This window comes from Trachypithecus francoisi, unplaced genomic scaffold (genome assembly GCF_009764315.1).
Source record: "Trachypithecus francoisi isolate TF-2019V2 unplaced genomic scaffold, Tfra_2.0 Contig01585, whole genome shotgun sequence".
Taxonomy (NCBI): Eukaryota; Metazoa; Chordata; class Mammalia; order Primates; family Cercopithecidae; genus Trachypithecus; species Trachypithecus francoisi.
This window is the reverse complement of record NW_022681444.1, coordinates 4,001,927-4,014,942: the sequence shown is the minus strand read 5'-3', so window position 1 is coordinate 4,014,942 and position 13,016 is coordinate 4,001,927. Positions and strand designations below refer to the sequence as shown.

The window sequence follows — 13,016 nt, the reverse complement described above, 5'->3', positions numbered from 1 at the left end:
GTGCAGTAGGTTTGGGCAGGGGGTTGGGGAAGATCTGTCTTTCCTGACATTCCCCAAGGTCTCCAGCCCCATAAGGTGCCTGACGCCCACCACAAGAACATTTCTTTTTTTTTTTTTTTGAGGTGGAGTCTCGCTCTGTGGCCCGGGCTGGAGTGCAGTGGCCGGATCTCAGCTCACTGCAAGCTCCGCCTCCCGGATTTAGGCCATTGTCCTGCCTCAGCCTCCCCAGTAGCTGGGACTACAGGCGCCCACCACGTCGCCCGGCTAGTTTTTTTGTATTTTTAGTAGAGACGAGGTTTCACCGTGTTAGCCAGGATGGTCTCGATCTCCTGACCTCGTGATCCGTCCGTCTCGGCCTCCCAAAGTGCTGGGATTACAGGCTTGAGCCACCGCGCCCGGCCAAGAACATTTCTTAAGAAACATCTCACTCAACTTTCAGACATTTTAGGTTCATTTCAAACAAGTAGATGTCTCCCCAATACATGGAGAGAGATATAGATACGCTATTCTTATCAAACTTACAGTTATAATTATTGAAAAGCAATTGCTATGTTGTTTACAGCATTTTATGGAGCCCTCCTTCCCTGCCTCCGGGTTATAAATATTTACATTTCTCTCATTCATGTCCAGTGTCCTCTGAGATGTCTACTAGCTTTAATATGTATCCGTAGGACTAACACTCATATGGCAATAATGTGGGCAAGTGCAGAACTAAAGAAATAAAGAAATAAAGAAAACAAAAGCACTCATTTTGGTGGCAGAGGTTTTTTTGCTCATTTTATTCAGCTTTCCAAGGAATGCATACGTGGGAGTCAGCGCTGACCCACGGGGCCTGTTTATGAGGAAGGACAGCTCTTCCGGCTCAAGAGAATAGTTCAATTCTTCCCAAGCAACTAGCCTGTTTCTCTCTTATCCCTAAGGGACAGCCCTCTGCCTCAGAACCTAATCTAGATATCCCCTGCAAACAGCCGCACCTACTTTCTATCCTATTTCCATTCACTTGTGTTTCCTCACTTCCGTTTTCATTTGGCCATCTGTATTTTTGGAGCTACCTTAAATCCTTCTAGAATAGATGAAAGAGAAATGAATGAATGGGCAGACATCTAAACATATAAAAAATTCAAAGAAAAAAAGGTAGGGTGGTACCATTTGGGACTAAAATAGAAGACTTTTCAGGAAAGATAAGATGTTCTTAAGAAAACTAACAGCCACTAAGAGTCCTGACCAGGAAACCCCAGGGGTGGGATTGGAGTAGAACTTAGAGAAATCAACATGACTCGGAAGAGGGCTCTCCAAAGACGTAAGATCTTAAAAGCCTGCTCAAAAAACCAAAAGCACAAAGCTACAGGGGTCACACCAGTAAGACCAGCACCAGGAAAGCTACAGTCAGCAAGGTAAGAAACATCAAAAAAGATTGTTTTTAAATATTTTGTTTAGAGCAAGAAAGAGGATGCATAGCACCCATGGCTTAGGAGTGATGACCCTAACCGGGGGTTGGCAAATGTTTTCTGTAAAGGGCCAGAGAGTAAATATTTAGGATGTGTGGGCCATCCGGTGTTGGCTGCACACACCTAACTCTGCCATTGGAATGTGAAGCAGCTAAGGACCATTTGTAAAGGACTGGGCATGGCTGTGTTGCAATAAAACTTTATTTACAAACATTAAAGTTTTTCATATAATTTTCACATGTCCCTAAATATTACTCTTTTTATTTTTGTCCAACTATTTAAAAATATTAAAACCATCCTTGGCTTGCAGGTCATACAAAACAGGCTGTGGATGGGATTGGGCCATGGGCTTTAGTTTGCCGACCCTAACCCAGATGGATAACAGAGTGAGCCAAGCCAAGCGACCATCATTTTATCTTTTTAGGGAAAACCATCTTCAAACCCTACAGAGTGACACAGTGATGGGGAACGTGAAGAGCAAGGAAGGCAGGGAGGTGGCTCGAGCAGCCCGCTGCTTGCCTGCCCAGTCCGCATCCAGAGGGCCAGCAGGATGTAAAGGATGGTGCTGGAATTACAGACAGTGATCTCTGAGGAACTCAAGTGAACAGGTGATTTCAGGGGACTGGATAACACGGAAAAAAAATCATATTTCCTAAAAGGGACAATAAGAAAATTATTGATCTGTGGTCTGGAAATGATCTGCAGTAAACTTTGAAAGCATATTATGAGTCAGAGGCGGCTCGTGAGTGCTCAGGAGAAAATGGTGATCCTGCAGGCCAGCAGGGTTTACCAAGAACATGACACGCTCACATCAGGTCTATATTTTTTCTTACTGTAAAAGCAACACATGCTATTATGGAAAATGAGTAACTGCAAAGAGGCCAAAAAAAGGAAAGTCCCAAGAAAACCACTATAAACACTTAGGCGTGGACCTTTCCAGACCTTTAGATGTAGTTTTTGTTAATTTTAAAAAATTAATTAATTTTTTTAAGAGACAAGATCCATGTTCCCCAGGCAGGAGTGCACAGCTATTTCCAAAGGCCATCATAATAGCGCATTACAGCCTCGAACTCCTGGCCTCAAGGGATCTTCCCTCCTAAGTCTCCCGAATAGCTGGGACTACAGGCATGTACCACTACTCCCAGCTTAGATGTAATTTTTAAAATGAGATCACACTGCACATTCTGACTTGTTACCTGTTTTTCTTTCCACTTAACAATATTCATATATATCTTTTAATCTAAGTCATCACTTCTGGATGGCTGAAAAGTTAAGGCTACTGTATGGTTGTTTTGTAATTTAAGCATTCGTCTTTGTTTGGGGCATTTAAGATCTATCCACCTCTCACCCGTCTTGAAGTATTATTTTTGAGAAGTGGCGGTGCTTATCCTTGTGGACAAATCTTTTTGCATATCTGTATTTTCTAGGAGATACTGCTAGGACAAGTGTGAGGATGGATGCTGGCTTCGTGGCCGTTTGGCTTAGGGTACAAGAGAGCAGAGCGCAGGCCACAAGCATCTCAGGATTTCAGCACTGAGTTAGAAAGAGCTCCTTGCCCCACTTCTGTGGGCAAGACAGAGATACAACTGGACTGTGTAGAACACCTGGCAGATTTTGGCCAGCAGAATGCGCAGTATCTCAAATTGCTGGGTGGATGTGAAAGAACAGGAAGACAGAACCCATCTTAACGAGGAAGGATCTCATAGGGATGGGTGGGCTGGTAGGAGGTGGTGGTCCCAGACACCGCAGGCATTCAAGCAGCAAATCAGGATGACTACCTGGCCCAGGGGTCTGGGAGGGTACTCCTGTGCAAGGCAGACAGGGGGCTAAGTGCTTTCCTTCATCTCTTCCTTCCTTCCATGACCACATCATGAGCACTGCTGTGTGCCAGGGATGGGACTACATATCGTTTCCACTGGTGTCTCTTGCAACTATGCGCCATGTCTCACCCTTAGCAGGCATGGTGGGAGCAACTGTCTTAGTGAAAGATACAGGAAAAGGGATCTACTAGCAGGTATACCACTGAGCAAACATTTAAAAGTTAATATACTTTAACAACCATACATACACATTAAGAGTGGGCTGTTTTTCAAATTTCTAATTACACTGTTTTGAAATCTACTTATCTTAGTAAGGGACGGAACACCAAGGGAGCAGTAATCGAATGTCTTCAGGAGGGATACAGAGCACGCCAGGAGTCTGCACCAAAGGCTCAGCTCCTGAAGTCTGCAGTGACCCTGTGCCAGGGCCAGTTCAGAGGCAGAACGATTTGATGATTCATTTCATTATCAGCAGAACTCCAGCTATCAAGGCATCAGTACTGGGCAAGGGCTAGGGTCTGGGGCACACTTTGCCTTAACTGTTTTTGGAAGAAACCATTGGAAACCCTAACTTCACAATACCAAACTGAGATAGGCCACTCAGTGCCAAATACTGTTCATATGGGGGTGAGGGGGGTGGTCTCTGCTCCCTCCTAGCCAGAACGACTCGCAGGCAGGCTGCCAGTGGGTGGGCGGGCAGGCTTCCCAGTTGCACCATAGTTGCCCAGTGCTGAGCTTGCAGGCCTTATGGAGCCAGCAGGTCCTGCAGGGTATTTCTGGCAGCAACACAACAAAGCGGTCCTAGACCCTGGCAGAGCAATTTGGTGCTTGCAGCCACTGAGGAGGCCTGAAACTGCCTGCTGCCGGGGGCTGTAGCCTCAACTACCTCTGTTTGGAAGATAAAATCCAATTGACTGCCACTTACATAAATGTAACAGGAAGTTTCTGAATGGCTTCCCCTGTGTCTTGAGGCTGTTACCTTGGTATTGCTAAACTAACAGCTGAAATGAACCCAGACAACACCTCATCAAAGCTGCGGGGCGAGGAAGCAGCGGTCCAGAGGCAGACAGCAGTGTTCCCGCCAAACCATAGGAGATTTCACTCTGTGGCTCTTTCCTGCAGAAACGCCAACAGCTGGGAAAGCCATCAGAGAACACAGGTAAAGTGGGTGTAGCTGAACGCTGTGGCTGGAAAAAGATTTGTGAGCTGCAGAAAAAAGTCATCCGTTTTGATGGAGCTTCCCTTGTGTGCATTCTGAATGGGGGCGCCCTGCTGGATTCCACAGGCCTGTTCTGCACCTCTATGCCACTAAGCATCTGGGGAAATATTCAGCTTTTCTACAAAATAGGTCATCTTTCCACACTTGTTATGCTCCTTGTCGACTCTGCTGAAATAGCCACAGCACAAAAGAAATTCTCCCTGGAGATGCTGTTCTTAGACAAACACGTTCGCTCTCCCCTTGGAGAGCCTGGTTCCTGGAGTGGAGCCAGGGATGGGGGCTTAAGAACATCCCTGTTCCTCCCCTTCCCAGCAGGAATGTCACCCAGAAATGGAACAACTGGCTTTTGCTTATACTTCCAAACCTATTAGGGAGTGATCATAACGAGAAAAACTAATACTGACAAGAATTATGCCATTGTTCTATTTCATCTATTTAGTAACCTGTAGTTGCAATTTTTAGAAAAAAGATTACCTTTTAAATAACCGATTCATTATGGTACATGAATGAATGCCATGTTCCTGTGTTCAAAATGTCACTCACCATTAAGGGTGTGTGCTGGTAAGTGGCACCGATTTGCCACTTTCCCCTTACATACAAACACCCCTGACTGGCGGCCCAGGATAATCGGAGGCGAGTTTGTGGGTTTCCTTGGCTCTTAGCAAGTCACCTGTGCTGCCAAGCACCTAATGAATCTCAATTCTGTAATAAGGCTTGTAAGTTCTCCCCTCCCTGGGTGAAGGTGAAAAGGAAAACTAGGACTGATGAAGTTCCCGCCAAGGTAACACTATCAATTTCAAGGCCAAGTTCAGAAATCACAGACTCATGCTCCAGGGGTGTGAGGGGAGACTGCCAGTGTACCCGCTGGCCACAAACCTGGCTGTGAGAAATGAGAGGTGAGGACAGACTTGGATATGGGAGGGTGAGCCGACCAGGGCTCAGCTCGGCGCTGCTCTCGAGGCCCCGTGGGAAGCCTGCTGGGGTCTGGCAGGTGAACAATGTGGCGAGTATTCTCTGGAAATCTCCCTTCAAGTCTGTGAAATCCACACATTGTTTTTCATCATTAGTTTCAAAACATGCTGAGTATTTGGCGCTTCTCTAAGTTCCGTGGCGACACAAAGGAAAGGGAAGGCCTGGTCCCTGCAGGGAACAGGCCTCTTGCAGGGAAGAAAAGAGAGGTAAGGCAGACAGATCCCATGAGAAGGCAGAGAACGTGTGGAAGGAGGTGGTGCCCGGGACGCAGACTCCGTAGCTGGCCTGCACAGTGGCTCCACGTACCTGATAGGGCATACAAATTGGAGTGCAGCGGTGGGCCGACGTACCTGATATGGCATACAAATTGGAGTGCTGGTACTCGTAGTCCGTCCGGGTACTGTTCCTGCCTCGGAAGGTGGCGGGAAGTGTTAGAGAGATGTGCCTGAGGAACAGAAGGAGGAGAGAAAGGAGGTTACAGGAGCATTCCTTAAGACTCAGGAAGCACTGACGCCATCAACAGCTGAAATGCAGCACAGAGCAGCGGGCAGAGACGGTGCCTCTGGCCAGCGCCTCCTCAATCAAGCGAGTGACTCCTCCACCGGGCTCAAGTCCTCTCAAGGAATTTGGAAGTTTCTAGACATCACAGCCACCTTTTTTTTTCCATACTAGAAAGGACATCCAAGAGGAAGAGAGTATGTCCCAAGCCTTACAGCAGGCCCAAGACACTCTATGGGGTGGCGGTTTGATCCAGATCTCTGCCCACTGGGCAAAATGCACCAGCGGGACTGTAACACCCAGGCGCTGAACACCAGCCTTGGTTTATTCCAGGAGCCATGCAAATGCTTCCATTCCTACCCCGCAGGGCTACCGAGGATCACTGCACATGAAGCCCTTTGTAAATAAAGGTGTTGGGAATTATTACTGCCATATGAGTTCAGGAGACTAATGACCTCTGCAAATCAGAATGGCACATCGCTCGCAACTGCTATGTCTGTGTGTTCCCCCTTAGGCAGCGCACACAGTAGGTGCTCAGGAAAGCACCTTCCAGACAGACACAGCACGGTCTTTGATGGCTCAGGCGTGAGCCATTAAAGTTTACAAAGAACACACAGACTAAGTGAGCATTTAGTCAAAAGTAAACAATCCATTTGGCATGGTCACCAGCTGCCTGTAGTGAATGCTGAAAAGAAAAATTAAACGAATAGGAAAATATTTAAAACCCAACAGGTGTCTGGGGGAATAAACAACAACAAAACCTCTTGGTGGGATGACTGGAGGCTGTGTTGCAATAGCTCAGAGCCTAACCTGTGGCCACACCCGACACTTCCGAAAAGGAAGAGACTGGTGGAGGGAACGCTTATCACATAAAGTAAGCTGTCAATCACTGGGTGCCTTTTTCACACACCACACGTGTGACCTTCTACAATGACTGCTGTGCATAAACACTCCTGGGAGGGCCGGGCGCGGAGGCTCACGCCTGTAATCCCAGCACTCTGGGAGGCCGAGGTGGGTAGATCACCTGAGGTTGGGGGGGTTTGACACCAGCCTGGCCAACATGGTGAAACCTTGTCTCTACTAATCCCAGCTACTCTGGAAGCTGAGGCAGGAGAATCACTTGAACCTGTGAGGCAGAGTTTGCAGTGAGCTGAGATCATGCCATTGCACTCAAGCCTGGGCAACAGAGCAAAACTCTGTCTCAAAAAAAAAAAGACTCCTGGGAGGAAAGGCTCTCCAGGGAGGGGATCTTCCCACAGGTCCAGGATTGAGCTGGAAGCAGAAGGACCCTTCCAGGGGCAAGGTGAGCTCCAAGGGCTGTGAAGGCATTGGGTCTGCCAGCCGCAGAGTGAGAGCTCATGGCGGACACTCAGCCACGGCCCAGCCAGGCTGAACCAAGCACCAACTGTATGCTCAGGGCTTCGGGGAACCAGCAGACACATGCACAGTAAACGTGTCCACTGGGTGCACTGGCTTGCATGGAGGGAACCTGAATATTCTTTGTTACTGTTGCTAACTAAGGGTACAGAGGTGAGCTCCCTCAGCTCAGGCTGCAGGGAATAAAGGTGCAGAAACAAATCACGGTGCAACGTGACATGTGCTCAGGGAACAAGAAAAACTGAGTGCTGGTAAACATGAAAAGAAGGAACAATATATTCTGTTAAAGGGAATGGGGCTTCAGGACCCCTCAGGGTGTTACGGGAGTGAAAGGCACCCACCAGGGAGTCAGATTGAGCTAGCACTTCCCCATAGGGTTAGAGCACACGTCGGAAGCGGAGCTAGAAATGCAGGCAGGGCCAGATGGAAAGGGCGCCAAACACCATTGCAAGAGGCTTGGGTTCAAACTCCTAGGATGGAGGTTCCTAAACTCCCGTCATGGCATTAATGAAGGTGTCAGTCACCTGGGAACTTGCTGCGACACAGATTCACAGGCCCTGACCCTGGGGAGTCCGATCCCATGGGCCTGGCTGTGTGCAGCCCAGAAATATACTTTTAACAAGCTCCAGCGATGAATCTGAAGGCTGGCCAGGCCTGGGAACCCTGCGAGGGCGAGGAGCAGCTGTAGAAGGGTTTTCAGCAGTTGATCAATGTCTCTGACCACAGCACTTAGTCAATGAAGCTGAGCAAACAGAAGAGTGAATTATCGACTGTGGTTGTGGTTGAGCAGAACTGAAATGATGACAGGTGACCCTGCTGAGAGCATCACCATGTGCCAGCCCTGGGAATGCAGGTGTCACACATCCTCCTATGGCTCCTCACAATGCCCCTCGAGGCAGGTATGAGAGCAGCTACACATTATGCGCGGCCCAGGGCGTGTTGAAAACATGGGGCCCTTATTCAAATGCTATCAAGAATTTCAAGACGGCAACAGCAGAGCATTAAACCCATGGTGGGGCCCTTCTGAGCACAGGGCCTTATGTGTGTGACCAAAAGGATCTAGGGTTAGGTGCTGTAACTGCACTCACTGTACCAGTGAGGGAATTTCCAGGAGCCAGGAAAGTATTTTGCTTCATTTTGCCAGACTAAGATTTCTAAGCCTCCAAAGCCCTAAAAAGATGCACGCAACCTAACAAGGATGCAGAGCGATCTGTGCCTTCTAGTAAATACTCCAGGGGCTAGAAGCATTCAGGGAGGCTCACAGAGGAGGCAGGAGCATTAGCAGAACTTTGGGAGCCAGGTGGACATGGACGATGGCAAACAGGCCAGCCAGGAGGCAGAGGAGAAAATGGGGCCAGCTGAGCTGTTGGGTGGTCAAATATGCATCAACACAGATCTGTGGGGGACTCAGTGGTGGCAGGACAGGCAGGGGGACACGAAAATATCCATAAAGTTACCTGAACACTTGCTTACAAGTGTGATAATTTCCTATGGAAAGTGGGAAGACTCAAGTGCTATGAAGGGGAGGGTAGGAGGAGGCTCCCTGGAAGGCTTCCCGGAGGAAGGGACATTGAGGTGGGAACTGAAGATAGGCAGAAATCAGAGAGATGCGGCAGGGAGGAGGTGTGTGCACTTGAGGCTCTGTGGGGAGTCTGACTTCCTCCAGACTTAGGAGGAAGCCAGGGTTGCCAGGCCTAGAAGGTCAGGAAGAAGGTGGGGCCAGGCCACGTGGAGCCCAGCATCGGTTCTGTCTTTCTCTGGAAGGATTTTTAAGCAGAAATGTGCCAAGATCCAACTTACAATGTCAAAACCCTGCCCGTCTGTGGGAGAGGGAGGAAGTAAAACTAAGATGCCGGTGTGGATGGGAAGGGTAGCAGCAAATGATCACGAGCCCACAATTATTCACCACCTACTTTGTGCAGAGACTTCATTCGTGTCAACATGACTTGCCACAGACCCGCTAAATGGACAGTTTGGGGGAAATTTAGGACTTAAAAGATATATATGAGCAATAACAACAACAAAAAAGTATATGAACAACAGAGATATCAAGAGGCCCAGCTCTCAAGCTGCCCCATGCAATACTGATGTCCGGGACCAAACTTGATTGTCCCTCCAAGGTCTCAGATTTTGCATGGCTCACCCTGCAACTCACCCCCTGCCCCAAGTTCTCTTCCTTTGCTGGAAATGATTCTTTCTGCCCACCACCCCCGCCCCAACTCTCACTTCACCTCCAACCTTTGCGAGGTTGCTGTTTGCAAGGTTCCTGGCTTAGCTGTCTTCTCACTCCACACACTTCCACATCCCCAGCACACCAGCCCCGCTTCCAGATTCTGCCTCTTGCCACTACTTACTTCCCCTCTCCTCCAGGAAGAGTGGAAGCCTTGTTAATCTCTGAATGGGCCTTGTTTTTCTCATGCCTAGGACTGATTCTTTATCCATGCCACTCCCTCTTCCTAGGAATCTCCATTCTTCCTTACCTACTCTCCAAACCCCTATTCATACTTCAAGATCCCACCCAACCATCCCCTCTTTGGTAAAACCTTTCCTGGGCTTGCCCCAGACTGACTTGGACGCCTGAGTGTCTTCTCTCACCCCACTCCAGGTATCAATACACTTTGGTCATCTGATAAAAAATTGTCCCCAATGTGATTGTGACCTCCTCAGGAGCAGGGCCAAATATTATCAATTTTGTACTTCATTTTCTGCGACAATTTTTTGTCACAAGGTAGACAATTGTTGACCATTTGTTGACCAAATCAAGTGTTGTCGTTGGCCCACGAAAACCCGTGGGTTTTTTTTTGACATGAACTGCTGTTAGTCTCTATCATTTCATTTCTCCCAGTGTGTATTTTCCCAATTAGACTCCAGGGGTCTCTGTTTTATACCCTGAATTTCACCTCTCCATTATGGAGGAAACCCGGTATGGGTAAGAAGAAATCAGCAGCAGCAGCAACCAGGAATTTACAAGAGGGAAAAAAAAGAAAGTTTCTGTTCATATACGATAGACAATGTGTGCCTGATGTAGCAAATGTGAAATTAAAAGAGGATTCGAGTCACAGGCTGACTGTATTTTTTGCAGAATAACTGCTCAGTAGGGATCTGCTGAATTGAAATCAGGTGACTGAATACTCCAGCTAAAGTAGCTGATGCAAGAGTGGGTAAGGGACGGCAGTCAGAGAGCAGCAGGTGGGAAGGCCCCCTGGGCAGAAAAAGCTTTAGGGAGAAGGCTCCTTCCTACACAGCAAATAGCTTCCCCTGCATTTCTGTTTCCACTGTTCCTGGACACAGGAAGCAGGGGACATGGGGACAGGACAGAAAGGCACATCAAGGCTTCCCATTAATGAGAAAGAACAGTTTGGGCCCCAGGGACAGGTTACCTGTGGTTAAACAGGACGAGTCAACTGCTGAAGGAGAAGTGGCCAAGGGGTGCTTTGGTGTCAGATTAGCCTGAAAATGAGAGACAAGAAGGAAGGCTCTGCCATCAGCTGGGTCTCAGGCAAGATGAGATTCCAGTTCCCCAGTGTGGGGTGGAGCCCCACCTGCCAGGACCTGGGCTGGGGGTCCTGGATATATCACCCGGCCTCATCCCCTCAGCAACCTTTTTAGATAGGAGTAATTATTCTCATTTAACAGAATAGGAAAGTGAGGCCCTGGGAGGTAAAGTTGATGAAGGGAAAACCAGGAATGAATGAAGAGGTCAGTCCATGTGTCCTCCAGAGTTGGTTATTGCTATGTTAGAGTTACCCCAATTCAGCTTCACTATTGGGTATATAAAATGAGACGACTAAATCCGGGCCACAGGGTCCCTCCTGAAGGCCCTTTTGAAATCAGTGATGCCAGGGACATGACACCTCTGCCGCTCACTAGCTCAGTGATCCCGACAGGTTACAGGGAAATATACAGAGCTGGACGACCAATGGTGCGAATGCACACCCAGGGAGGCAAACCAGTTGTAGCGGTTAAGGGCAGTGCCCCGAGTCTGCTGGATGTGGGTCCAAATCCCAGGGCTAGCACCAGGGAGCCACATGGCCTTTGGCAAGGGTGTGTTCCCTCCCAGGGCACAGAGGGCCACCATGCAGGCAGGGTTGACAGCACGGAACCAGGCACGTGTGAGCACATACAAGCACGCAAGCTTCAATCCTATTCCGACTCTCCCCATTCTTGCCACACTGGCATTGTTTTAGAGTCCAGCTCATGAGGGCCTCCATGTAGCACCACAACAGAACCCATGGCGCCTTTCCTCTGCATCAGGATGAAATCCAAACCCGCCCACGGTTAAGAGGTGCTGCCAGCTCCAGCCCAGCCCTCCTCTCTGATCGCATCTTGTCCATCCTCCCTGCATCCACGTCCGCTAACCTCAGTAGCTGCTTTTGTCCCTCCAGCCCCTGCTCTTGTTTCTGCCTCAGGGCCTTTGCACTTGCCACTGCCCCCAGATCTCAGCGGCTGGCTTCCCTCCCCAGTCAGGCCACCCTTCTGAGGAGGCACCCCCACACCCACCCTTACAACACCTGCCTCCTCCCTGCGGTGCCCTTCCACTCCACCGGGCTGTCTGACTTGTTTTCATATCACCAGAACATGATCTCCATCACGTCTTTTCTTCCCACCACATCCCCAGGGGCGAGAAAATGCCCCGTACACAATGAGTGCTTAACAAATATTAGGGAAAATCCTCTAAGATTATCTACTTGTTGATCTGATTCTGACTTATAATAGGGATAGCTTTGGGAAACTTCCAGGAAGCCTTGTCACTTTTCTCCTTCTCATCCTCACGACTGGGTTGGTTAATGGCTTGGAAAATGCAACTATTTCTGATTCATGATATTTTTATATAAACAATAAATTCATCACGGCACTGCTTATAAAGCCAAAAGCTGGAATCAGATGAACCATCAAACAATGGAGGACAGGTTAAAAAAATTGTGGTACCACTGTTTCATGAAATATTTGGCTGTCTTTTAAAACATTTTCGAAGACTCTTTATTGGTCTGTGCCTGTGCCTATGACCATAGCATCCAGTGTCTGTGGACCAGCATCCATAGACAGAAAATCCTTATTTTAAACTTGCAATTGTGGTCAGTTAACCCAACACTCTTTGACTTCTTTCCCATACAAAGGCCTCTGGTTAATGAGAATGGACAGGTTGAACTGTCTAAGGAGACTGAAAGAAGGCCCCGATCACGACCCTGTACCTGGAGGAGGGAGGAAGGAAGAGACCAGGAGCTGCACGAGGCCACGGGCATCAGACGCTCACCTCTTCTGCAGCTTCCAGCCAGGGAGTTATAAGAATGAGCAGGTGCTCAACAGCATCAAACAAAACCAAGAGGTCGGCCGGGAGTGGGGGCTCACGCCTGTAATCCCAGGGCTTTGGGAGGCTGAGGCGAGTGGGTCGCTTGAACCCAGGAGTTCGAGACCAGCCTGGGCATCATGGCAAAACCCCGACTCTACCAAAAAACAAAAAACAAACAAAAAAACCCCCAAAATTAGTCAGTTTCATTATCCGGTCTCAAAATAAATAAATAGTTAAAAATAATAATTTAAAAAAAACCCAAGAGGTCCACGAGAATGATGGTGGCTGGTGCACCCATGGACAGCAGTTTCAGTGGAGTCATTTTAGTGGCCCCGAAGTTGACCACTCTATAGGCAGATTCGTGAGTTTAGATTTTAGGAGAGTTCATAAAG

General features: G+C 48.4%; 1 protein-coding gene and 1 pseudogene across 2 annotated transcripts in view; both read right to left on the bottom strand.

The window, feature by feature from the left end:
* MVB12B (multivesicular body subunit 12B) overlaps window positions 1–13,016 on the bottom strand; it is a 177,504-nt gene that overhangs the window by 75,223 nt on the left and 89,265 nt on the right. For both annotated transcript variants that reach the window (XM_033191261.1, XM_033191272.1), the window contains exon 7: window positions 5,810–5,904. In XM_033191261.1, the coding sequence (XP_033047152.1) occupies window positions 5,810–5,904 (95 nt within the window). The remainder of the gene's footprint in view (window positions 1–5,809; window positions 5,905–13,016) is intronic.
* LOC117074001 lies at window positions 742–820 on the bottom strand (annotated as a pseudogene).